The sequence below is a fragment of the Anopheles moucheti genome, chromosome 2 (assembly GCF_943734755.1).
Source record: "Anopheles moucheti chromosome 2, idAnoMoucSN_F20_07, whole genome shotgun sequence".
In the NCBI taxonomy this organism is placed as follows: domain Eukaryota; kingdom Metazoa; phylum Arthropoda; class Insecta; order Diptera; family Culicidae; genus Anopheles; species Anopheles moucheti.
Genome location: NC_069140.1, coordinates 12,560,036 through 12,585,023, shown reverse-complemented (window position 1 = coordinate 12,585,023; position 24,988 = coordinate 12,560,036). Strand labels below are relative to the sequence as shown.

The 24,988-nt window shown below is 43.1% G+C and overlaps 1 protein-coding gene across 1 annotated transcript in view; it reads left to right on the top strand.

Moving 5' to 3' along the window:
* LOC128299590 (octopamine receptor beta-3R-like) overlaps positions 1-24,774 on the top strand; it is a 38,038-nt gene extending 13,264 nt beyond the window's left edge. Inside the window, exons 2-9 of the mRNA XM_053035595.1 lie at positions 642-740; positions 2,138-2,236; positions 3,539-3,814; positions 3,919-4,141; positions 8,043-9,741; positions 14,309-14,815; positions 19,808-19,919; positions 24,555-24,774. Of these exons, the coding sequence (XP_052891555.1) occupies positions 642-740; positions 2,138-2,236; positions 3,539-3,814; positions 3,919-4,141; positions 8,043-9,741; positions 14,309-14,815; positions 19,808-19,919; positions 24,555-24,774 (3,235 nt within the window). The remainder of the gene's footprint in view (positions 1-641; positions 741-2,137; positions 2,237-3,538; positions 3,815-3,918; positions 4,142-8,042; positions 9,742-14,308; positions 14,816-19,807; positions 19,920-24,554) is intronic.
* The last annotated feature ends 214 nt before the right edge of the window (positions 24,775-24,988 follow it).

Sequence of the window (24,988 nt, the reverse complement as noted above, 5' to 3'; positions counted from 1 at the left end):
CTTCAAAAGGGAATGTGAATAGATTGTGACGGGCTTCTGGGTGGTGGCTTCTCGTTGTGTATCTGACATATTTCTTACTATGTTATCAATGAAGTACAGCATTATGGGATGGGAATTCTTTGTTTTATCACAAAACTTGTCAACTGTTTATGATACCCGTTCGGTAAGTGAAGGTTACGCAATGATCATACTGTCATATCATTTAGTCATGTCAAATAGCAGATGCAAATAATGAATAAGAATGAATGCATGAGTTTAATACTTTTAGTGAATGAGATAGCTAAACACTACAAGAAGAATATTGAAAACTCTTTAGTCATTTTAATCACGCTGAGTTGAGTGGCAAGTCGCTTCGGAAAATTAAAGGGATTTTTAAGGTGTTTTAACGAGTTTGTAATGCGTAACGCTGTTACAATTATATTACTCTTGAATAATCATGGATAGCTTCAACTCTAGCCATGAAAATATTTTAATTTAATTTGACTATCTCGTCAGTCTAGTACTACTCAAAGGACGAGCTGAAGAGTTAAGCACACACATTTTAATTTACCTCACTAAAGTGAGTTATTACTCCCAACACTAATTACAAATATTTTTAATGCTTAAACTTTTTCCTTTCGTTTTTCCTCCTTTCATTTCAGAGTAATAACCAACTACTTCGTAGTATCATTAGCAATGGCAGATATGCTGGTAGCGCTCTGTGCGATGACGTTCAACGCATCCGTGGAGCTGTCGGGACGGTAAGAGACACACAACATTCCAGCTCAATGTGATGTCGGATCACTTGCACAAAAGACATGCGAATGCTACCCCAGTAATTGGTCCAATTAGAATAAATATGCTTCACAGCCTATGACATGTCTAATAAAAACACAAATTTATTTGGCCGCCTTTAAAAACAGTCAGCGCCAGCGTTGTTGGCAGCACAAGACTCCAGCGCACCAGCCGTGAATGGGCACATTGACTCCTAAAAGCTTTGTTGTCGGCAAAAACAATCAAATTATCGGCTGCTTTCGTTTTCGATCAGCATTAAATTTTGCCAAATGAAATTACCAATTGGTGATGGCGGCGGTGGCCTTCCGCTTTTGCTGCAACATGGCGCGATATCGTTAGCGAGCTTCGCGGAACTTCGAACGTTTTGAACGAACTCGAAATTCGGACGTGTGCCACTCGAGAGGGTGAGATAGTTAGTTTGTGGCCGAAGTTCGCAGTGGAATTTCGGTAGACAGGGAAGAAAATAATAAAAAAAACTGAAACGAAGTTCGCCTCTTTGCCGAGTGACACGGGGGGTGGATGAATGTGTTTTTGCTTTCAAATGACTCTGAAAATTCAATTTCCGTCTCAATGGTTCGTTGGCCGTGGGGACAGCGCACAGCGAACGGGACAGTTTACCCGGTTGGATAGTTGAGCATCCCCGTTGTAAAATACGGCAAATGTGAGGAAATGAAGGATGCGACAGGCGAACAAAATCAGGGAACTGGCGGGGCAAAGAAAAACTGAAACGCTTGCCTGTCGGTTTCTACATGCGAAAAATGGGTCGGGCTGCTGTGCTCCAGGTGGTTTTGAAACGTACAAGCATGCCATTGCAAAAAAACCATTTGCAACCGAAAACAAGGATGGCACCGGACAGGATGATTTGTTCTCTTAAAGACGTGTTCCAGCACATGTTTGGGATTGTGATTGGTGGTGGGAAAACCACACGGTGTCACAGTTACCTCAATGCTTGTTTCTGTAATGTAGGAACATGCGATGAATGTGCAGTTATTTGTAAGACATTTTTTTTTGATAAATTTAATGTAATTTTCAATTGAAAGGATAATGAGGCTAAATATAAAACTTAACACATGTTTGAAACGTTGTGCTGAATGAATCTTTTGAGATGAGTCAATTTCGAATCATGGCCCGATTCTCAAAAGATTCTCATCGCATTTGGGGGCAACATCTACAAATTGCGAAATGAAAAGAAAGTTTATTAAAGAGCTACTATTTAGACCCATTTATTCATTTAGTTTAGTGATTCTTCATATTCATGAACCAATATCTAGTAGTGTGTGCTAAAGTAGACAAATTGTGTATGTTAAAATAACACAACTTCCATACCGACAGAAGAATGATGTGCCGGATGATTACATTGCAGGTGGCTCTTTGGAGCATTCATGTGCAACGTGTGGAACAGCCTGGACGTTTACTTCTCGACAGCGAGCATACTTCACCTTTGTTGCATATCGGTCGACCGGTAAGTACTGTCACGCTCAACTTCTTCACCAGCCTGTCGAACTCCGACCTTCACCATGTAAATTCATTTCGTTCCATTTTCTTTTCGACCGTGTTTCCGTAACCTTTCTTTTTCTGTTGTTTCTTTGCCCATTCCTAACTCGACTTTTGCTCCGCCCGTGTCAGACCGACCTGGTTGGTGCTGATGGTGGGAAAGTGTATAGTTGCAAAAAAGTTTTCTCATTCCCGGGGATAACTTTCTTGCGCTCGCTTCGTGCGCGTGCTGGTTAGCTCGAACGTGGAAGGGTACAAGCGAGACGCCCTGCGTCCCGACAAATGATGATAAGACTGAACTATTAATTAGCTTCGTTGGGTGCAGGCGTTCGGTTGGTTTTTTTTTATTTTCATTTACTCTCTTTCCCTTGTTACCTTCGATATTGCAAGTGTAGTCGTGCAAGTGCAGACCAGTGTTGTCCTTCTAGGGGCGCCGGTGCAATTTACTCCTCGATGTAGTATTTTATTTCCTGCTTTATTTCGTACGATTTAATCATGAACCAATGGCAAAAGCAGGGAAAAGAAAACATAGCCGTAGATAACGGTGAAGAGAAAAAAGTTATCCTATTTCGATTCCGGTGTCGTACGTTCGCTTGATTTTGAATCCTGGTGGGAATAATTCTCGGAAGACGAGCATAACGTAATCTTCCCCGAAGATGGATGGTAAATTATGATGAATGGTCGAGCAAATGAGCAAACCGACACACAGAAGCGCTCCGATAGGGCAGTGATCTGAGCACGGGGAAGTATTACAACTTCACTTATAAGTTTGCAGTCGGCTTTTTCTTCCTTTTCTTTACATCAAATGAGTCGACAAAATGAATGTGAGATATGATTGATATGGCGATCATACTTGTATAATGTAGTTGATTTTGAGAAGCGAGTGAGGATTTATTTGGTGAGCACGTTAATCGCAAACTTTGGATGAAAGTTAGACAATCAAATTCATATTTGCCACACTGTGGGCTTTATTTCAAGATGAGGCTGTTTTTCACATTAAACGTTTTAGTATTTTCAAGTCAGTCGTCAGCTAAATTCAAAGAGGGGTTTTTCTGTTGGCTGTTCCCGGAAAATATTACATATATAAAAGAAGCTTAAAGTTCGGCGCAGCAGAGAGGGATTATTATTTGGCTTCCTTTTAACATTCCACCGCAAACCGGTCGCTGATGAAGATAATTTAATTTGTTTTTCTCTTATCCATTTCTTTTGCTGCTGGTACTCACACACACACATGCACCTGAACCCGGCGTTTCGTCAATCTGTTTCGCAGGTATTTCGCCATCGTACGGCCGCTCGAGTATCCGCTGTACATGACGCAACGGACGGTGTTCTTCATGTTGGCGAATGTTTGGGTGCTGCCGGCACTGATATCCTTTACGCCCATATTTCTCGGCTGGTACACAACCACCGAGCATCTGGCGGAGCTGAAGCGTAACCCGGACCTGTGTATATTCGTTGTAAATAAATCCTACGCAATCATTTCCAGCTCGATCAGCTTCTGGATACCGGGCATCGTGATGATAACGATGTACTATCGTATATACAAGTACGTATACTACGCGCCATTGTGTCTCTCGTTTCTAGCGACCGGGTTTTGAACGACTTCTATGATTTTCCTCCCCTCTCGGTTCTCCGTTCGTATGCTTACAGAGAAGCGGTACGCCAGCGGAAAGCACTGAGTCGTACCAGTTCCAATATTTTGCTGAACAGCGTGCAGATCAACAACGCGTCCAACACGCTGCACGCGAACCATCATCACAACCATCACCATCAGCACCACCGGAATCATCATTTGCGTGCGAGCGACTGCGATCTCGGCATCGATATTAAAGACATCCAGCATGATACACACAGCGAGCTGAGCGATCTTGACGTGAGTATCATCGTGATGAGTGGGAGCATCTTTTGCCTGCACAATTGACCCGCTCGCTAATCGTCGACGATAATTAATTGCCCAAATTAAACCCCTAAATGACCGGCGTAGAGAGTGTGGGCGCTTTTGTGCACAAAAATAGGCTTGCTGTTCGATTGTGAAAGTGACGGTTGGGGGAGTCATCCACAACGAGTAAATTGTGCGAAAAGGGTTGGGCGTTTAGTGCTACTGGTGCTGCTCGGGTTTGGGTGGGAAAAGGGGTGAAATTAATGAGCTTTTAAATGAAGAAAATTGATGCTCCATCGCGGTGCCGGACACTGGACCAGGTTCAATCTCCACCCGCTAAGCAGGCCCGTTTTCATGATGAATTGATAGAGAGCGCAATGGAGCCGTTTCATTTCCCATTTCTAAGAGTTTGCAACTTCTGCTATGTAGTTGATTCGTTTCCTTGAGTACAACTTAAGTTCAAGTAGTAATTACCTGTTCCAACATGATCTTAAAGTAAAAGTGCCTATACAGCAGCAGCCAATCAATTTCAAATTAGTTCAATGGTTCGTTCCAGTTTTCATGAAACAAAAGAGCGTTCGCTGACGCAGGTATACAAAATTGGTACTATTTTGCAAAATATATGTGTTTTGTTCCCAATTTACTGGATCCCGATAAAGACGGTGGTGGATGATATAAAGCTTATCGTGTTCTGGACGATAGCGACAGCTGGCTGGCACTCGGTACGTGATTTGTTCGTGTGACAAATCGTATACCAATTCATTACCGACACCGAGTGGTCGGTGAGTTTATCATTGGATGTGAATGTGGCTCGCACGCAACCGCTCCCGAAATAGAAACTGACGACAGACGTGAATGAGTCACTCCATCACCAGGCGCCTCCATCGCCGAGCGAACGCCACCAGGCGTCTCCATCGTAACGTGGAAAGCAAGGCCGCGTCGGTTCATGTACACGCGGGAGCCGCGCTAGCCGAATCAATAACATTCCACCGAGTGAGCTTCCAGTTTGACCTCGACCGGTGTGGCTTGGTTGTGTCGTCGACAGACGTCCAGCGGAATGGTCGACCATTCCGGGCGGACGGAAAGGGATAAAAATAAATGTGCGTCCACCGCACACCGCACAATAGTTTCCCCGTAGCTGCACTGTTTATGGTCGGAAGCAGTGGGCTAATCGGCGTTGTAAATGGACCGAAGAAAACGGGAAAACCACAACCCACTGTGTTCGGTGAATGGGGGGGAGGCCAGCCGAGTGGACCGGGATTGCATGTCAGCGAAACGTTTTCGCTTTTATTTGATTTCCTTTCGAGTGAAATCGTACCTGTGCCGTATATTGGGAAACTGTTTCCTGTTTGTGAGTCTATTTCTGACTTTACTGTTGGTTACTTACGACCATCATTTCAATGAGCTGGTAAAAGCACCTCTGATTTCGGTACCTTCAGACAATCGATTGTTTTTGCTTTCGCTTTATTCAACCGCGGCCAATAGCGTTATAAAATGTTATTGAAGAAAATCTGTGTCTTGAAAGGGGGTTTCTAGACGCGAAACAAACTTGCAGGAGTTACAGCAAGCAGTAAATTTTTTCGTATATATAAAACAACCCAGTTCAATGTGGGAGTGCCGAAGAACCAAAAGGAGGAAAGAAAACATTCCTCGCCTAAGTGGGGGAATATTGCGTTTAGTACTGTTAAGAGTCGAAATAACCTCTCGCTATCAAAAGTTTGTGATATTGATCGCATAAAGAGTATGTCGCGACCAAGTTCGAGTTCAAAGAAAACAATCGAATGGGGTGCACAGTGGGTGATTTATGATGCTTTTTTTTTGCTGCTCCACATTATAGACACACACATTATGGACTTGCCTGCCTAACGAATGCGAAAAAAAACAACAAAAGCATACCAACTGAGAGAATTGGACAGAGATTACGTATCGTATGTTGTAAAATAAATCTATAGCACAGAATGTGAAGCATTTTTTGTTTGAACATCGAAAAGAAAAATCATAAAAAATAATTGAAGCATTGCAAACAGCCATTCAATTTTTGTTATGTTTCCTGCATTTTCCAAAAATATGAAGTTGTATGGTTTTATTCCAGTTATAGAACAGTTCATATTTATTTGTTTGGTCTATTATTAAATAGTATAAAGAGCTTTTACTTTAATCTTTCTATAACAATCAGATGATTGATTAACTTGCTGAACTAAATCACGATTAAAGGCATCAATCGTGAGTATTAATAAATAGTATTAACCTTAGTTCAGAATCTTACATTAAACCTAGCCTGATGGTCATCTTAGCACGCAATAGCTTCAATAAAATCGTTAGCGTAAGCTACGGAACCTACGCTAGCGCGAGCTCCGTATCGCCAGGGGAGAAGTTTCCGTGCGCAATGAAAGCGAAGCCATAAACAAGAATCACGTACGATTGTTGGCATTGTGCTGGATGTCGTTTCGGAACTCAGGCCCCACTGGACGCCATGATCGTGGAGTGAAGCTGATAAAATTTAAATTACTATCGCTACGTTGCTTGCCGGTGCCGCATGGCGACAAAGAAGCATGACATTCGTTTCTATTCCCTCGGATGGAATGCCAGAGTGAAGGAAAGAGATAACATTCAAAACAAACAAAGACCACGCTAGTCGTTGGTGTTGAAGGAGAAAAGATAAATCTCTGCACGATAGAAATTAAAAAATCGATTACGCTTGAAGTGAAAGATGGAACCCAACGATTATGTCAGCAATTTATTGCGGCGAGATATTTATGCAAAACCTATGAAAGGTTGTGCATAAAAGACAGTGCGGTCGCATTTATTTCAGCTCATTTTTATGTATAAATTCTTTTCTTCGCCCGCAAAAAAAATCTATAAAATTCTATGCATATGATCAGCAGTACGTTGAATTTTGATAATAATTTGCGCAAAATCGATCGATTGATTCATAGCTAACTGCATCAAATAGTCGGTAATATTTTATATCGCGTGAAAATGCTATCAGGATTACGGCACACCATAAACTGATAGACACGTGTGTAGTTTCAAGCGTTGCCGGATAAGATAAGATTTTCCCCTTCCGTGCCCTTTGCAGAAATGCTTCCGTTCATCGACTTCATCGGGTCTCGGATAATGACAGCATCTGGGGGAAAACGATTATTCCCGCAGTGGATAATAATCGTTATTAAAGATTAACAATCTGCTCTTTCGAAGTCCGTTTGTTGGCTTGCATCTGGCGTGGCTTCAGCTCGCAAGATAAGACAAGACTCGAGCGTTGCAAAGTGTAACCTGAGCAGCATGATAACGGTTGAGGAGGGTGGGACGGCCGAGTGGATCAGATTTCTTCCATTCAATAACCGGTAATCTTCGTAATAGCGATGCTACGGACAATAAACGTTCGCATACCGGCTGTTCCGCACCGTTTATGCTACCTTCCTCCGACGGTGTCTACGTTTCCGGTACTAGAAACTGGTTCTGTTTTGATTGGTGAGAAAATTCTACCGCTTCTGTGTGTACATGCAAGCCATAGCTAGTGTTATTACGTAGCAAGGGGGTTGGTTAAGCTTTCAAATCGTGCGATAAGAAGCGAACGGCGTGTGCCTTTGTGTTAGTGTTTGAACCGACTCGCTGGGCTCGCTCACTTCTCAATGGCTTTCGATAATACTGATCCGGAGCGCAATTTTAATCACACCGGAGCGTTATCGAGGTAATTGTGGTTCTGGAAGGGTTATGATTTGGCCCAATAGCTTCATCGATTAAAATAGCTTAATGAATAGCTTTCGGTAGGATACTTAAAATTGTTTCACAATATCAGTCAGCGGATTAATGATAGTTAAGGGAAATAATATTTCTGTTACATTTTTCAATACTTTATGATAAAAGTACTATAAATGTCTCTCTCTCTATACAGTTACAGGTGCCAATAGTGCCAACGGTCGTTGCCAACACTGACGACGACTTTCTAGTTCCGTCCTCACCACCGCGTCGCTTGAGTCGCAGCAGCATCGATCTTCGCGATCTGGAGTACAAGAACGAGGGCAAAATCAAAAGCTCGGACAGCGTATCATCCATCTTTCCGCTGCACTACGAAAACAATCTGCGCTACTCCGGCTCGGAACCGATCCACATAAAGGACGCACAACAGCAGCAGCTGCAACAGCAGCAGAACGATCAACAGCCACGGCGCGACTCACGAAAGGACAGTTTTCGCCAGATCAACTTCTTCCAACCATTCTTCTCGCGCAACAGTTTACTGAAGACTTACATAAAGGGTGCGACTGGCAGTGGTGGAGGTAGTAGTGGTGGTGGTGTCAGTGGCGCTGGAACAGGAGCTGGAAGTGGGACTGCAATAGCAGGCAATAGTCTCAACAACAGCAACTCCAACCGATCGTCCGAGCGCAACAACAAAAACAACGACAACCGCTCCAATAACAATATTCTCGACCTAATCAACGTTGCGTCCTCCCTCAACAAAGATTCGGAGAAGGAGGTGAACACGCACAAACGCCACCAGATAGCGGCCAGCGAGTCCGATTTTCTCACCATGATCGAGAAGCAGCGGCAGAAGTTGGGCAAAAACACCAACAGCCTGAAGAACTGCAACAAGGACGAGAAGGAGCTAATATACGCGCTGAGTGATTCGGACTTTAATACGGCACTGCAGAAGCAGGATGACGGTGTGGCAAGACGATGTTTCAAGAATCTCGTCAGCAACGAGGTCGGCAAGGAAGGCATCTTCAAAATCGTACTCAACAGTGATGGGAATGGCGCGGGGGAAGGTGGAGCTGCTCCGGCAGTTATCAGTGCGCCCGGTATGGATGGTTCCGGCACGATGGATACGCCCGACATTTTGATCGGATGTTTCGACCACGGATTCGCGGGATCGCGGCCCACACTGAACAGCCCGACGGTGAAAGATCTCGTCGGGGATGAGAGTTCGCTCATCAAAACGTCCAGCCTGAAGGTGGCGGTGCCGGCAAGCTGTGCCGTTTCATCCGACGCGCTGGAAGGACCAAAAGTGATCGATCTCATATCGACGATCAATGGTGGAGCAGCTGGTGAAGAGCTGCGATCACCGAAAGCCTCCCTGCAGTGCCGTTCGTCGACTGCGGCAGACAATCAACTATCGGCGGCGCTTAACGTGTCGTTGAATACGCGCTGTAGTCCGGTCAACATACAGCTCAGTGAGGCGTCCACCATTTCGCTGGATCTGGTCGCAACGAGTCCCAAAGAGAAGCTTCCGAAAGTTCCCGCGTCGGCACCGGCAACTGTCACCACGATCGACATTGCGAGTGAGATGTTGATGCTGTCTGACAACCCGGACATAGTGATCGACAACAGCCATACGGGTGCAACGGTGTCACCCACGTCGCGTACCGTTACACCCTCACGGGCACCCTCGATCATGACGCCCTCACCGCAACATCCACGGCTCGGACGGAAACGGCAATCCTCCACCGTGACGTACAACATCAACGTCATCAACTTCCAGACCAGCGATAACCCGGACGACGACACCAGCTTTCAGCTCAACAATCGGAACGGTAGCGGAGCGTATGGTGGTAATGGTGGATCGGCAACGGCGGGTGGGCGATCGAACAGCTCGACGAGTGAGTAATAGATTTTTTTTCTTCCAATGCCCTATACAATGTTCACATGTTACCTCATACATGCACACCGCGAGCGAAAGCTTGCGGTCCCACACGCACTCACTGAGTGCAGCACTCATTCTGCACCATCCCCGCGTACATGGTTTTCCTCCCCCCCATCGTTGTGATCAGAATTCCTTCTTCCCTTTTTCAATGTGTTGATGCCCCATCTAACGATCGACGTAGGTCAATATGATCTTGATTTGTTTTGCAAATGCGGTATAAAACACACTCATGCACGTTTGTAGTAGCAAGTGTATAGGAGCGGTTGGTTGGCGTTTTGATGCAAATGCGAGAAAAATCAAAGTTTCAAACTATTGGATTAATGACAAATCTATTAAAGACACATCTTGCAAAAGCTAAATAAATTAGAGAAATCATTTAAAACAACATTCTTGGATCAAAAAAAGGACCACGTTTGTCACGATCTGGTGTGTTTGTGTGTTTTAGCTGCATTACTGGTTGTTAGATTTTTTTAATTGATATCTCTTCTCAGCGTGCGTTGTAAACATTCCCTTTAGTGTTCCGATCCCGATTGGTTCAGTGTGTATGTGTGCGTATGAAGTAAGTCTCTGTATATAAACGTACCGTCGATAAACGTTTGCGACTGGCTGTGAGTTCAGTGTGCTTCCTGTAGCACCCTGATTTTGTAAACGCTGGGCAATATAATTTAACAAACGTTATTTTAAGACATGGTGCATTATCATACGGCTCAGTAAAACTGTTACAAAAGGTTCAGAAATTGGATGATAATATTTTTACCATTGGTGATTTCTTTATTTTCCTCCTCTCCGAATCTGGTCTTGTTATTTGGTTTTGTTATCATTTCCTCGTTGCTCATTTCTACCCAAAAAAAAATGTTTTTTGTTTCGGTTTCTCTGCTTGTTTGTAACGTTTTTACCCAAACTTTCTCTACCCAGTGTGACATGGTGTTGTTATGTTCATTTCATTACCCTTATCCCCCCCAGCTCGCTGACCGTGCTGACCGTGGAACGAACTTTGATGTGGTGTTCTAAAGGCATTGTTTTTCCTTTGAATTTGGTACACCTGACTATCGTCATTTCTTTCTTTTTTCACCCCCTCCAGTCAGTGTGGCCTAAAGCATCTCTGTGTGACGTGTGTTTGTTTGTGTATATTTCTTGGTGTTTCTGTTTAGATAAATGCAGGTGTTTTGTTTTTTGTTTTCGTTCTACCGTCCAACATTCCCGACACAGGAGCAGGCAAGAAGCTTTACCGTCTCCTGTAAACGTAATCATAGCCCAGAGGCGTTATGAAGTTGGCCAATTTGTTGCCGCTCTACGAGCACTAGATGTCTCGAATGAACCAGAAATGTAACGTTTATGGTCCTAACGCTGGTACACGCAAAGAAAAACGAAAATGAATGAGCACGAAAAACAAGCAACACTTATCTTACGCCAACAGAGTATTCCGTGTTTGTTTTTTGTTGTTTTTGCTTTACATTGCTGAATCATAAGAAACGAAACGAGAATCATATTCATCGGTTGCCCACGCGCGATGTTTTCGTTGGTATACAATCGGATCAGAGCACTGTCAAAATGTGTCGGGTCATTAAATCGTTGGCGAAAGTAAAAAAGATTTTCGGATGGAGAATTTAATTACATGTCATTATGCGTGGTACGTTAATGCTGCCATTAAAAAACACCAAATCGTACGATTTAGTACATACCATTCCTCGTCCGTGGAAGGTAAACACCCTCGACATGGTACGATGAAATTGGCTCCAGTTATCAGGAAATTGTTGAATAATGTTGAGGAAATACGTTCGAAGCACCACGTATATTTTGTAAACCACGAATAATGGACAAATTATTAAATTTTGTTAAACGGTTTTTAAAGTTTTCCACCGCAAAGCATCATATTTTCAACCGTTAGTCGGATTATGTGTCGATTTACTTGTGTTTTTATTTAATGCCATCCTACGCCACCAGGCGTCTCCATCGGTTTTTTTGTTCTGGCAGCGTGAGAAACCAGGCGCCTCCATCGCCTGCTGTGATGTGTTTTTTGGATAAATAAATTTGGATAAATATTTTGCGTTTAATAAAGCTGGTTTTTATTTCGCGTCGCTCATTCCCGCTTTCTTTCACTCGACCCCCGTTTGCTGTTGACCGTAAAGCGATAGATTAAACTGACCATCATAAGCCATCATGGGCACAGGGATCGTTGAAGTTAGCGACGAGTGGATGTTCGTTCGACAGATTCGAGGTTTTATTTTGCATTGGAGGGGTTTTGGTTTTGTGTTTGCCACTGTAGAATAGAGGGAGAACGTCCTACACCCGTGAAAGTTGCTGAAAGTTGATTAAAAAGTTGTTCCATGGTGTAGGATTAAATCATCGCCAGCATTTAATGAGTGTTCGTTATGCAGAAAGCGGCACCAAAAAGGGGAGTGTTCTCGTGTACGCCCACTGGCCTACATTTTAAGCAGTCATATTTTTCTCCCGTTCAGCGCTTCATTCACGAAGACGTGCATGGTGTTGTCCTCTGCTTTTCCAGCTAGCGCTGGAAACCTGTTGGCGTGGTTTAATCATGTACCTGCCGTAATCAACCTTCCACATCCGGGATTTCAAAAGGCAACACATCAGATGAATTTAAAAGAGATTTGAAGTATTTAAGACAGATTATTTACGAGCTTAATGCTGCTGAATGTCGCTAATGCAAGAGTCTAATTTTGTTTAAAGTTTGTTTTAAAGCTGATGTTTTATTTTGAAGCAAATTACATATTCTTCGTAAGATATTTCTTAAAATCATCAGATGCAATGTGTACGGAATGTTCACAAACTTGAAGAACGGTGAATATCCTTTTGGCTAAAATTAACTTACCGTAATTGCCAACAGAAACGTGCGTTCTTTTAGGGTGCTTTATATACGGAGCTAAGTTGTTAACATTCTCTCAGCACCTCCGCCTCCATCGGAAGATCAACGTACCCGCCGGATTGCAGTAAATAAAGTACTCAACCTTTTTACAGTGCCCAGTGTCAATATGGCCCATAAACTTTTTGGTTGCAAAATGGATTTATGGTGTTGCTTTTCAATGTGCTTCTAAGTGCTGTCGGTCCTTCGTCAACTTCGTCAACCTTTTTCAACCCGTGGCCGAAACAGTCATGTCTGAAGTCTACACACTGCTTTGCAACGATGTGTTCGCTAAATGGAATGCAAACGTTCTGGGTGTTTGAGTGGCAGAACGGCAATGTGGTTGCGGCAAAAAATATGCTGTCCAACAAATAGATTGTAACTGACAAGAAACAGCTTCAGAACTGGTGGTTGCTGCAAATGGCTATGTTAACGTTCTGTCAGAAAAGTCCATACTGACTACGGTTTCTTTCAGTACACCGTCAAATGGATCATTTCATTGGTTCATAGTTTGATTTTTGGGTTGTAATATTTTGACCCCCAATTTTTTTGTTTATACATAAAAGACTCTGTGTTCGGTTTAATTGAAACTAAAACTACCTTTTTTTACACCGCCGTTGTACGTATCAGAAAATATTGACCAAAAAAAAAAAAATGGCTACCCTCATACATCAGCAGAAGGTGTAATTTATCTTCCACGTCAATCAAACACGAGGCACATATTGCAAGGCACGACCGAGTACAGCACAGTTCCATTGTTATCGCACGCTGCCTGATGATGCTTTCAATGGATTGTGTAAAGAAATACCGACAACAACAGACCGAACCTGAAAGCCTACCCCTGAGTGCTTTCGCTTCGTTCGCAATCCATACCAGTTGTTCTGCTTCACGCAAAGCACCAAAAGAAAACTCCCCGGGCCGCGTGAGCATCACCCGTGCGAGTGAGCTCTCGCTTATCGGTTTTGCTCGAAAATTGCCGGCTCCAAAGTGTGCCTGTTTTCGGTTCAATTGTTGATTGATTTGCCCATGAGACGGAGCCCATTAGTGCGTGATCCGGAAGCTATTCGTGAGGTGTTTTTTTTTTGCTTCTTCTCGATTGCTTGCTGCTCGATTTCCAAATTATGCACCAAACCATCTTTCCGGCATTTGGAGGCGTGTGTGGATTCTACCGAATCATGGAAATTGAGAAGTGTCGTCTGGGGTTTTAGCGAACGTCTACACACGCACACACAGAAAGGCACTGAACCAAATGGGACCGCAACGCCGATTTGCATTGTTTTTTATTTTTCGTTCGTGCACTTGAAAGATTTTCCCTTGTCATCTTATTACCCTTTCTTCGTTATCTCTCTAAATATTTCGCTCTCTCTCTTGTTCATTCTCGGACTATCTCTCTTTTTAACCTTCTATTGCACTATCGCCCTGTCGCATAACTGTCTGTTTGCTGACCTCTCGAAACAACATACTTTGACGTAATCGAACTTGTGTGCGGTGTGTGTGTGGGGGGTCTGTTGTTGATCCTTCAATCGGGCAAAAACATGTCAATGTGGTGTACTACAACCATCAAACAATGTCCACAATGGCTAAAACTCTACCTCGCACGCAACAAACACACACACACACGCTCTCATACACAACCGATCAACGGAAAAAAATCCTGCAGACTCCAGCCAAAAGCATCAGCGCCGTGGCGCCATTTGTATTGTGATCAACAACGACAATGTGGTGCACGCGAACGACACCGACACGGACCTGGACGACGACGGGTGTGCTGGTGGTGTGTGCGGTGTGCCGGGCTGCGACGGTACCGGAAGCCGTACCCATGCCAACCAGCACCATCGGCAGCATCAGCAGCAGCATCAGCAGCACCAGCAGCGCTATCAGCCGAATCAGCCCAGCTGCTGTTATCCGGCCGGTCACCAGGACGATGGTTCCGGTGCGGCCTCCTGCCGGCACCACAAGTTCCGCAAGATCAAATGCCTGTGGAACCACCTGAAGCGGTACGGGTTGCGCCGTGCCCCGTCCGTGCATGTGGCCTGCGGCGGTGGATGCGAGTTCGGGCCACCCTCCCCGACCGTCTCCACCAGCGCCGGGAATCGGCTGACCGTGCCCAGTCCCGTGCCGCCCGGTTGCCGGCACTCGCGTTGCCCCAGCGTCGGCTGTGGAGAAGGTCAGTCCGATTGTCTACTTTCCGGCGCATTGCTCGTTGTTTGGCCGATTGCTTCGATTGCTTTTGCTTGCCCTTAGTGTCCTTCCTTCCTGCACGCTGTGTTCCGCACAACATCTGTGTTGTTTGTTGTTTCGTGTTTTCTGTTACGCTTGTCTCTCGCTTGGAACGACCTTGGAATGTGTCCCTTGTCTCACCTACTAGCTAAAACATTTTGCTTGCATCACCTATTAGCTATTAGCCGTGTCTGACACTTGCCGCTCTCAGAACAAGTGTCAAGTCAATTAATAACCCTCCCGTTCCCGATAGATAGCTGTGCCGGGACAAAATTGCGTCCAGTAGCAATTGCCACGCTTTGTTGACTGTAAAACACCTGCAGAATCCGTTCAATTTGCCCAAAAAACCACCACTCACATCGTTCATTAGAGTAGTGAGCTTAGCATTATTTTTAAATGTTCACCATTAGCATTAGAGCAATTAGAGTTTTACAACCATCATATCACCTGCCAGCAGCTGTACATTAGCGTATCGTTCGAGGTCACTTGTGTGCAAGCAATGCGCTACAATAATGCTCCACTTAAATGGGGCCGTCCGTGTCAGCGGAGCGATTAATCCTCGGTGCGTAATTAATCGATCGGAAGCTGGATTCTGCACTGGACGCATTAAATGTTTACGTTGAAAGTCGAGCACCGTTCCGGGGGTGGTGAATGTGGGACATGTTGTGTTGCATTATGCATTACGGATAATCACACCGTAAGTTTGTTCGGTCGCTTCGGTCGCCTGGGAAGTCCGTGCTGCTCCCGCCATATACATATTTAAATTGCAATTCCAATCCACTCAGCGTGCCTTTGAGCTTAAGCGTATGCTTGCGTAGAAAGTATGTATTATCAGCTTTAAGTTATGCTGTACTGCTTTTTTAGCTATTTTGTCAAAGAAAAAGGGATGAGGAACAAATATTGATTAAGCTAAAAAGTGACATTTATTTTCTACAAAAAGCTATTGTTTAATTATCTTAATTATATTAACTTTATTTGCAGGAATCGTTACAGTGGTTGCACAAAAATTTGTGTTGTTAGAAGAGTTCATGGTATAATTACCGGGTTTTACATTACAGATAACAAGTGCATCTGGTATTTGTTTAAGCTAATTTGAATAGTTTTACTTAAATTTAATAATTTGTATTGCACGGTGCAGCTTGTGTATGAGTCGTGAACTGTTGGGCTGTTCAAACAGAATATTGTGTTGATGATGGAAGCGCTTGTTTTCTGCAATGCAAAACCCTGTAAGATGCAGCTGTCGAGGATTCACGTGAATTTATCATTTTTCAGTTATTTTTGTGTAATGGAAAATCAGTTTTGTGTTTTGAGACAAAAGAAACATTAAATTTGAGTGAATAATAGGTTGAAAAGATTAACAATGATGATGTTGTACAAAGTTTTAAAAGTAAACAATTGTCCCCGTGTTCCTAAAATTAGTATATTGTAACGAACTACATTTTCATTAAATGAACAAGTTATTTAAATAAATTCGTCAAAAATATCTAAAAATGAACTAAAAACTGAATCTTGTACAAGCAATATGTTTTTTTTTGTTCTAATATAACAATAATGACAATCTAATAAGCAGCATAATAATAAACGTGTCTTTTTTATTCTCAAAAACTAACGACCGAATTGCGATATGCGAAGGATTGTAAAAACAATGCATTGAATATTGCTGTAAAAAAACATAAAAGAGAATGTTTTGCAGAAAACACAGCATCATTAATGATAATTTGTCTGCGTAATCTGCAAACCCAACGAACACATCCCGCGCCAAGCGACATTTTTATCTCCGGTAACAATGTACCGCGCATATCTCGTTCCTTTTTGCTTGATCTCGGAGCATTCTAGACACTGCGGGACACGCCAGGGAAAAAAACTACCCCTTTGAAAAGTACGCCTGGTCAAAGGACAAACGTTTAGCAGCGTGGATGGGAACTGTCTGCCACTAGTTATGCCACTTTTGGGTTTCCCCCTATTGTTGTCGTTTTGGCTTGCGGCAGAAGCGAAAATCCAACAATTACGGCTAGCGTTTTGCTAGCCCACCGTAGCTTTTGCCATACCGTCGCCCTTTAACAAGCGGGGTGAAAGTATTCTCGATCAAAGCGAAACGGTAGCGCAGATCGCAATTGGAAGATGAAAGCACGAGCGGAAATACTGTCAGCTACAGAACGCGACTACGTTCTGCACGAACGACGACGTGGTATAGAACGAAACGATGGAATTTGCGTGATATGGGATGTTTTTTCCCTCGTAGCTTCATTTATTTTCACCATCCCAGCTGGACAATGTTTACTTCTACGTATTATACAGCAACACTCATCGCACCGAAGCCCAACAAAACCGCGAACTGTTTGCTGCGGTTTTGCTGGTTTGCGAATGTTGGGTTATGTTGGACGGTGAAGCAAAAATGAAAATTCTTTTCTGTTTCTAGCAACACACGGGAAATTTGTTTCGTCTAATGATGAAATACAGTTTCATGTTTGCACAGTACCGTACGGTCGTAGTGTTATGAGAAGCAAAAATTAAATCGTTATTGTCAAACAATGTACCTCGGCACAATGCGTTTAACGAATGCAAATTAATTCATGTTTCTAAGGATATTGTATGAAAAGTTTAAAATGCCTGATCGATGTGAATTTATATGAGACAGTATTTAGTTTCTTTGTGAATTAAATTTGTGATACTGACGTAAAGTGTTTACATTGTTTAACTTTGAAATTTGATAACTGAATGTTCGCTTTAAATGGTTTCTAATTTTTATGCGCAATTTTAGCATTTATTTGTCAATGAGTAACGCTCATTTTTGTAAGACGTACATTAATATTCATTCGATTACGTTGTCACATTCGTACTGTTTCAGTTCAGTTTTTTTCGTAATTTTTTTTTCTTGAAACCATTAGTTTACTTTGTAGACTTCATTCGCTGAGATGTGTTGCTTTATAAGGTTATTCGAAATGTTATAACTACGCAATCGATAAAACCTGAGCCAGTAACTTCCAATGATATGACAATAATAAGCAGTATAGTACAGTTTTAACACTTAATACCACAAAACCAGTGTAAAATAAAGGTGGGAGAAAAATTTCACACTACGTTGACAGTTGACTCGTGCAATGCTTCATTTTGATAGTCTGACGACACATGCACATGAGAAAAATGTTACTAAAATGTTGTATTCCCTTAAAAACATTTGCCGTCAGTTGTACTCATTAGGTGCAGGGCCACGAGAGCTGTCAAAATGCTGACAAAATGCTGACAAAATTTTGCACCGCTTGTTAATGAAGGCATTATGTTAATATTATTTTTTATCGGAAAGCTATATTTTATTTTGCATCTAAAGTACATAAGCTTGATTTTTTAATGAACTATAACTTATATTTTATTAATATTCCTCAAATCTCTTAATGTTTACACAAAATAATAAAAATATGAAATCAGTTAGTTTTTTGGTAACAACTGTCGAAAGCTGCTTCGATCGTGTGAATATTCTTGTCAATTTACTTTGTCAAAGAATACAATTGAGTGCGCGGCAACGGTATAGTGCTTTTTCGCAGTTGACAAACTGATTATATCACTTGACAAATTTGTCAGCATTTTGTCGGCTCTCGTGGCCCTGTACCTATTGATACCACCTTACTGGTTTTGCGATATCAAGTGACAAAAGTATGCTATCATGTGTTGCGTTCGTATGATCTCTGACGCAACTCTCGTGTCATTTGAAATCGATGAACCATTTTGTGTTCGGTCTGTTGTATGAAAATCGCTGTGCATTTGGCACATAATTTAAACGAAAGTCTCTTTTTCAATGGTAAATCAAAGGAATGAACTAACAACGGTGCGATTTTCTAAGAAGTACAACGAGTCGACCAAGTGATGTCGGTCAATATTTATTTTTCACAGCACAAGTGATAAACCAAATAAACCTCTTCTTGGTTATTTTTCGGCTAAAGTGGAAGAGAACCTTTTGTGGGTTTTGATAATGATGTTTGGCTCCATTTAAAATGCAGCAATTTTCTTACATGATTTAATGAATGGAAAAGCATTCAGACGCATATCCTATTCGTGAAATCATCGCTTATTTGGCATACATGCAAAACTACTATTTATTTATTTATTTATTTAGAAAGTAAAAGAAAAATATAATAATCTGTTAAAATTAAATCTGTTAACAAAGTATCTAAAACAGCTTAAATAATGCTTTGTTATGCTTTGAAACTCTATGCGCTGCAAACAAAGCTTCATCAATAACGTATGTTTGTGAAACGTAACTCGATGACAAGGACATTGTGCGACGCTGTCCATTGCTGAATGACCATTGTACGCCGAAAGCTATTTTTCCACGCTTCGTACGAATGATGCACACCCATCATCGCCGTAGTAGTTGCACCGTAGTACTATCGTGCAACCGTGCCCGTGTGCATCGATGGTGTTGCTTCTGCTTCGAGTATCGCTTTCTGTATCGTAGATACGGTGGAAACGCAATCGCTCCTAGGCTAGGCCTCGTCAAATGTCAAAGCGGGATGAAATGTTGCTCCCGGGGGGCACACTCGATACGTGATTTAATTATGCCCTACACTTACCAGTTTTCGATCTGTTTTTCTTTCTTTCCTCTTTTTTGCACACTCTCTTCCCACACCCGGCCATTTTGCGTACGCCTGCACGTGCTCATCGTACCGGGATCGATTCCGGGGTTTCTTTCTCTCTCTGCTGCTGCTGGTTGGTACCTGTTATTTGCCCCTGGTCCATCGACGCCGTCATCTAAACACCAAACACCATACCAACCCAACGCCGTGCCCGTACTTGACCCGACCCGTCCGACGGCACTACGGTTCGAAATGGACGAAATGGCCGCCGGCTGGATCAAATCGGACCGCAACGCGTTCCGATCGGACGGGAAATCTAATTAAACTGGCTTTGGTGCACCGGTGTCGATCGGATGGCGTGACGGCAGGTGGTACCTCGACCCGTCCGGCCAAGGGTTGGAGGGCGGAACATAAGGCGGCACGGACGCTCGGAATCATCATGGGAGTGTTTCTGCTCTGCTGGCTTCCGTTCTTCCTATGGTAAGTATCCTATCGGACGAGAAGTATGCTGTAGCCGGCTAGTGGTTTTTGTCTTACGAATAGCATTAACGCTAGGGCTTGCGCGGATCCGGTTAAAGGTCACGGCTGTTTGGCGGAAAAAGGACTCACCGGCAAGAAAGTGACTAAAAAGGCGCATCTTCACACACGCAGATGCCGCACAAAGATGGCTTAAATTTAATTTCTTCAGTGGGAAACGCTCCGTTTTCACCTACCGAGGTCGGCCGGTTATTTCTTTCAGCGCTGCGGAAGATTGAAGCTGTTTACCTTTTTTTTTTTGTTGCGCCCTTTATATTTAGGTGTGGTTGGTCCACCGGAATGCCATTTAGTAGATAATATGATTAATCAATTGGTTTGCATCGCTTGCGGTTTATGGGCAGGAAATGTGTTGATTGATTTAGTTTGCAGATCAAAGATGTTTAAAGCACTGCTAATGGTTTATTTTTATAACGAAAACCAGAACTAACAATCATGAAAAGGGTGTTGTAGGCATACCTTTGATGGTAGATTAACCGAATACCTGGTGGAGTTGTATTGTGCATAGTAATTGCATTCTGTGGGTGCATTTGAACCCTACGAATGCATACTGACGCACATTTTAATTAAGCTTATTTGAGCGTAGGCAAACAGAACAGCCATTTTCTACATCATTTAAATTAGAAATAATCATTGTGCTGCTGTGGGGAGCATCAGTAACAATTCTGCTAAATATCTAACCTACATCAAAACCAATTCGATAAAACTAATCCTTTCCGCGGTATTTATTTTGCTGTCCAACTATTGCAATTAATGCAGCACTTAACCGCAATTAAACGCTACTACACTATGGGCGCTAACTGTCACTAGAATACCCCTGAATGTACACCCGATACACCCGTTGGCGCGGTCAATTAGCACCACATTGAGCAAATGCGTATTAATTCGATGGCAGCAATCATGTTCAACCCGGTGCGCCATGCTACATTTATTTATCCTTTTTCGTGCGTTTGTGCCATCGATTTATAATTAACACACACACACACCCACACACAATTGGATTAAAGCTTGGAGGCAGAAAATTGCTCTGCTCCAGCTGCAAAACATTACCGTGTCCCGAAACGTAACGTACGCATGAAGAAGCATAAATGAATCAAATCAAAACGATCATTTGTTGTCTCCGTTTCGACGGAGAATGGAAAGCTTCAGTCAGTGGGAGGGAAAACTATCGATGCTTATCAAAATTGTAACCCACCCACTTTGGACTGTCCGTGGTGGTGCAAATTAATTGGTCGATTTTCCATGTGATTGAGTCGCCGTGCCGTGGGAAAGGTATGCGAGCACGTATCGTGCATACATTCACACAGGGACAGTGCAGAGAGAATGAAAATCATTAGAATCTGGCAATCGTCACTGAATGGTTTAATTTCCATGCATGTGTGTGTGTGTGATGTTTTTTGAACAGTTCATATTGCTGCAATTAAATTAAGTTGATTATGGAGGAGTAAGGTAAAAAATGTCCACCTTCCGGAATGGTTTCCCCATTATCGTCCCTATTCTCGTTTGCGTTATGATCTTTCCACCGAAATTCTTTCATTCCATTGGAGTATATTTGGATAGAAAAAATTAAAACGGAAAATTTCCCAGCGGAATCAACAACAAGCATCCGTTTCATGAAGCATGTAATAAAATTACAACGCTTATTGTCGTTATTCAGCAATGCAGCTAGGTGAAGGATTTAATTGGTGTTACAGACACGTTAAAAAACAGAATAAAAAAGGTTATGTATATTGTATATGACAAAACGGTTTGAAATTAATTACCATTCTTTATGTTGCTCTTCACTCAAACAAAGCTGATCGTTGGATATGGAAAACAATATAACTTCAGGTGTTTAAATAATAAATGTTTCATTGGATATAGCTGATCTAACATTTTGTTTAATTAATAAAGAACGGCCAGGCCACATCGCTTAAGTCTATTGCAATGTTAATTGAAATTACAATCAACATCAGCTTGGAGTCATTTCCTTATCCCAACAGTAACTTCAGCAAAAAGACATTTACTAACCAGCGGCACTGAGTGCTTCTGCATACAGTCATTTTTAGATTTGAAATATCATGTCAATTCCGTTAGAAAACCCAGTGCACTGAAAAAAAATCGTAATTTTGAGACTTTTAAATAGTGGCAGTATACCTGATTTGTCTCTAACCTATGTCTTTGTGCATTGGATGGACCAAGAATGTGAAGTTGTGAATAAGCACGACTAGAATGTCTTAACCATTGACAAAACCTGTCTGAACTGTAAATGCCAAAGACTAATAATAGAGCGCTATCTACCAAGAAGATTACTGCGGACCACTCCCATATCAAAGTTCCGCGGAAACGCAAGACGGTCTGCGAAAACGCATATTATACAAAATCCTACATCAGACAGTATCACAAACAGAAGACTTTGGAGACAGGAGATGATTTGGAGCCCGATAGTCCATCTTATCTCATCAAAAGTTTTACCGAAGACTACCAATCCTCTCAATGGCTGCGAGATCGAACTAACCGAACTTTTTCGAGGTGAAACCTCAAATGGAGGTTCTTATCGTATGGCTTTGAGACCAAAACGAAACGGGAAATCGATCACCATGGCGACCACAGTCACGAGAAGCTGAATGATATTGGCACACCGAACTTACCTTTTGATCGACTTTTTTCTTCTTCGTGGCCCGTGAAACAGGCCGTGCTGATATGGCCAGGTCACCAATCCACTTCCAGGAAACTCGGTTCAGCGGTCCTGCTCCACTTTATCCAGTCTACTGGTGCCTGGCAGCCTCATAACTTGCCCCTACCTTCGTATTCTTCCGGCCTTGGCCAACGTCAGGATGTCTGTTTCGCCTAACAGCTCAGCTAGCCTGTGGTTCATTCTCCTTCTAAACACGCCCTCCACGAAAACACCGTCAAAGATATTCCGTTGCGTCGACTTAAAGTTTCACGATGCGAGGCAAGGTATCGATGTTTTTTTTCTTGGAGGCCTAATAAGCAGGATTCATTGAATTATATGTTTTTGTTTTTATTTTTGTCGGAGTTCGAAGATATTCTTACGTAATTCTAGCGCAACTTTCCAATTTTCTAATCTACATTCTGTCAGCTCGTTTTCAAGCCCATTGTACTGTGCCCATTCCTGTCTCCAGGAAGCAGACCGAACACCGTCTTCCGGCTGTCACCATTTAATGGTCACCGTTCAATTAATGCGCCCGGATTGCTTACGTGATTATTTCGGCTACTTAGAATACGTCAAAATGTTGCGTCCAAGCGATGCTTTTAACATAAAAAAAGAACCAATTTCCATTATGAGGCGACACTGCTGAAAGTTTCGCTTGTAACCAAAATAATAAAATGAAATACACTCAAGCAAAGGAAAACCTCGTAAAGTTTCAAATGAAATTCCCTACCTCCGTTCGGATCACTTCATCTGTTCCCGTTTTCTCTTCCTCCCACCGGATCGGTCGCTCGGTCGGGAATCGGCAAGCAGAGCAGCCACTCAACGGCTCGTTATCCGCAAGAATGATTGCCGCGAATCAAAAGTGAAAAGTGGCTGTAATCGGAGATGGGCAGGACATTTTCTTTTTTTTGCGTTTGTTCGTGCGCTCTGTGGACACGTTCGTTAGGTTCTTTCTGTGCTTCGGAGTGCTGTGTGCACTGTTTCCCGCACAGCGACAGATCAGCGTCACGAGTGCTTACGCACACAGCCACGCACACCCTGTCGACAGTGGTTCGGAGTCTGAGCTCGGATTATCCGTCTGTTTATCATTCGGCGTGAATACCGGCGACTGTGGCAACAATTACCAAGCAGCCGAACCATTCCTCGACCGGGACTGCGAACTTGCATGCATGTCGACGGTATGCGAACATATGCGAGATGTACTGCCGTTGATTTGAGCACGCTGTCAACGCCATGTCAAGTCATGGTGCTCGCGGTGAAATATGAACCGACTTCTCGGCAAGTCGGGCTTCCGTTTTCGGTAGCCATCAGCTCGCTTACCTCATCGGAAGCTTGCCAACAACTTGCTCAGGATTCGGTTCGGTTCTCGGGTGTTTCGTGTTACGGCTCTCGCGCCCCCAAAAGGGATGTCCCATGTCCCATGGGGGAAGGTTTCCTTTTTCCACACGCCAAAAAAAAAGGCAGCTGCCTTTTCGGATTACACAACCAAAGTCAGATAAAACAAACGGAATATAAAGTGGTCTTGCAGCCACCGATTCCAGGGGGCTCGGCCGTCCTTCGGTCCTTCGGATGGAAGCGGATGACAAATTGAAACATAAAAAGCAAGCTCAACTTTAAACGAGTTTGGACACGCGTAATGCCCGGTACACGGGCGGCCTCTGGTAATGAATTTAGTTGTGTTTGTTTTAGGTTGAATTGTTGTCATTCTTTCCTGTCTGTTCTTTTAGAAGGGATCAACCGGAACGTAGTCCTACGCCAGGCTTAAAGACAAATATCCTTTGTTCCGTTACCGGCTTCATAATATAAGTTTGCACGAAAAAAAAACATGATAAATTCTCCACTGCTATCACAAATGATTGTTTTAAAAGTTGCAAAACTTTCCATTTTTGAAGAAGCTAACCGTTTCCTTTCTTCACCAAACCCAGGTACGTCATCACGTCGCTCTGCGGCGAAGAAGCCTGTCCGTGTCCGGACGTCGTCATCACGGTACTGTTCTGGATCGGGTACTTCAACTCGACGCTTAATCCGCTCATCTACGCCTACTTCAACCGAGACTTCCGGGAAGCGTTCCGGAACACGCTTCAATCGCTGCTGCCCTGCTTTGTCCGACGCAGCCCGTACGGTCACAGCGTGTACTACGTGTAGTATTAAGTGCATACCCGTAGATTGCACACACACGTCCCCCGCTAAGACTTTTGTTTTGTTTGTGTTGCGCGAACGGATCAGCTTCGCTGGAAGCAAAGCCAGTTGTCAGTAGACTGTTTCACTGTTGAGGTTAAGTTTTGTTTTTTGTTTTTTCGTCGTTCTTACCGTGCAGTACAAGACGCAACAGTAGCAAACCCTGTAACGCTGATTGCGT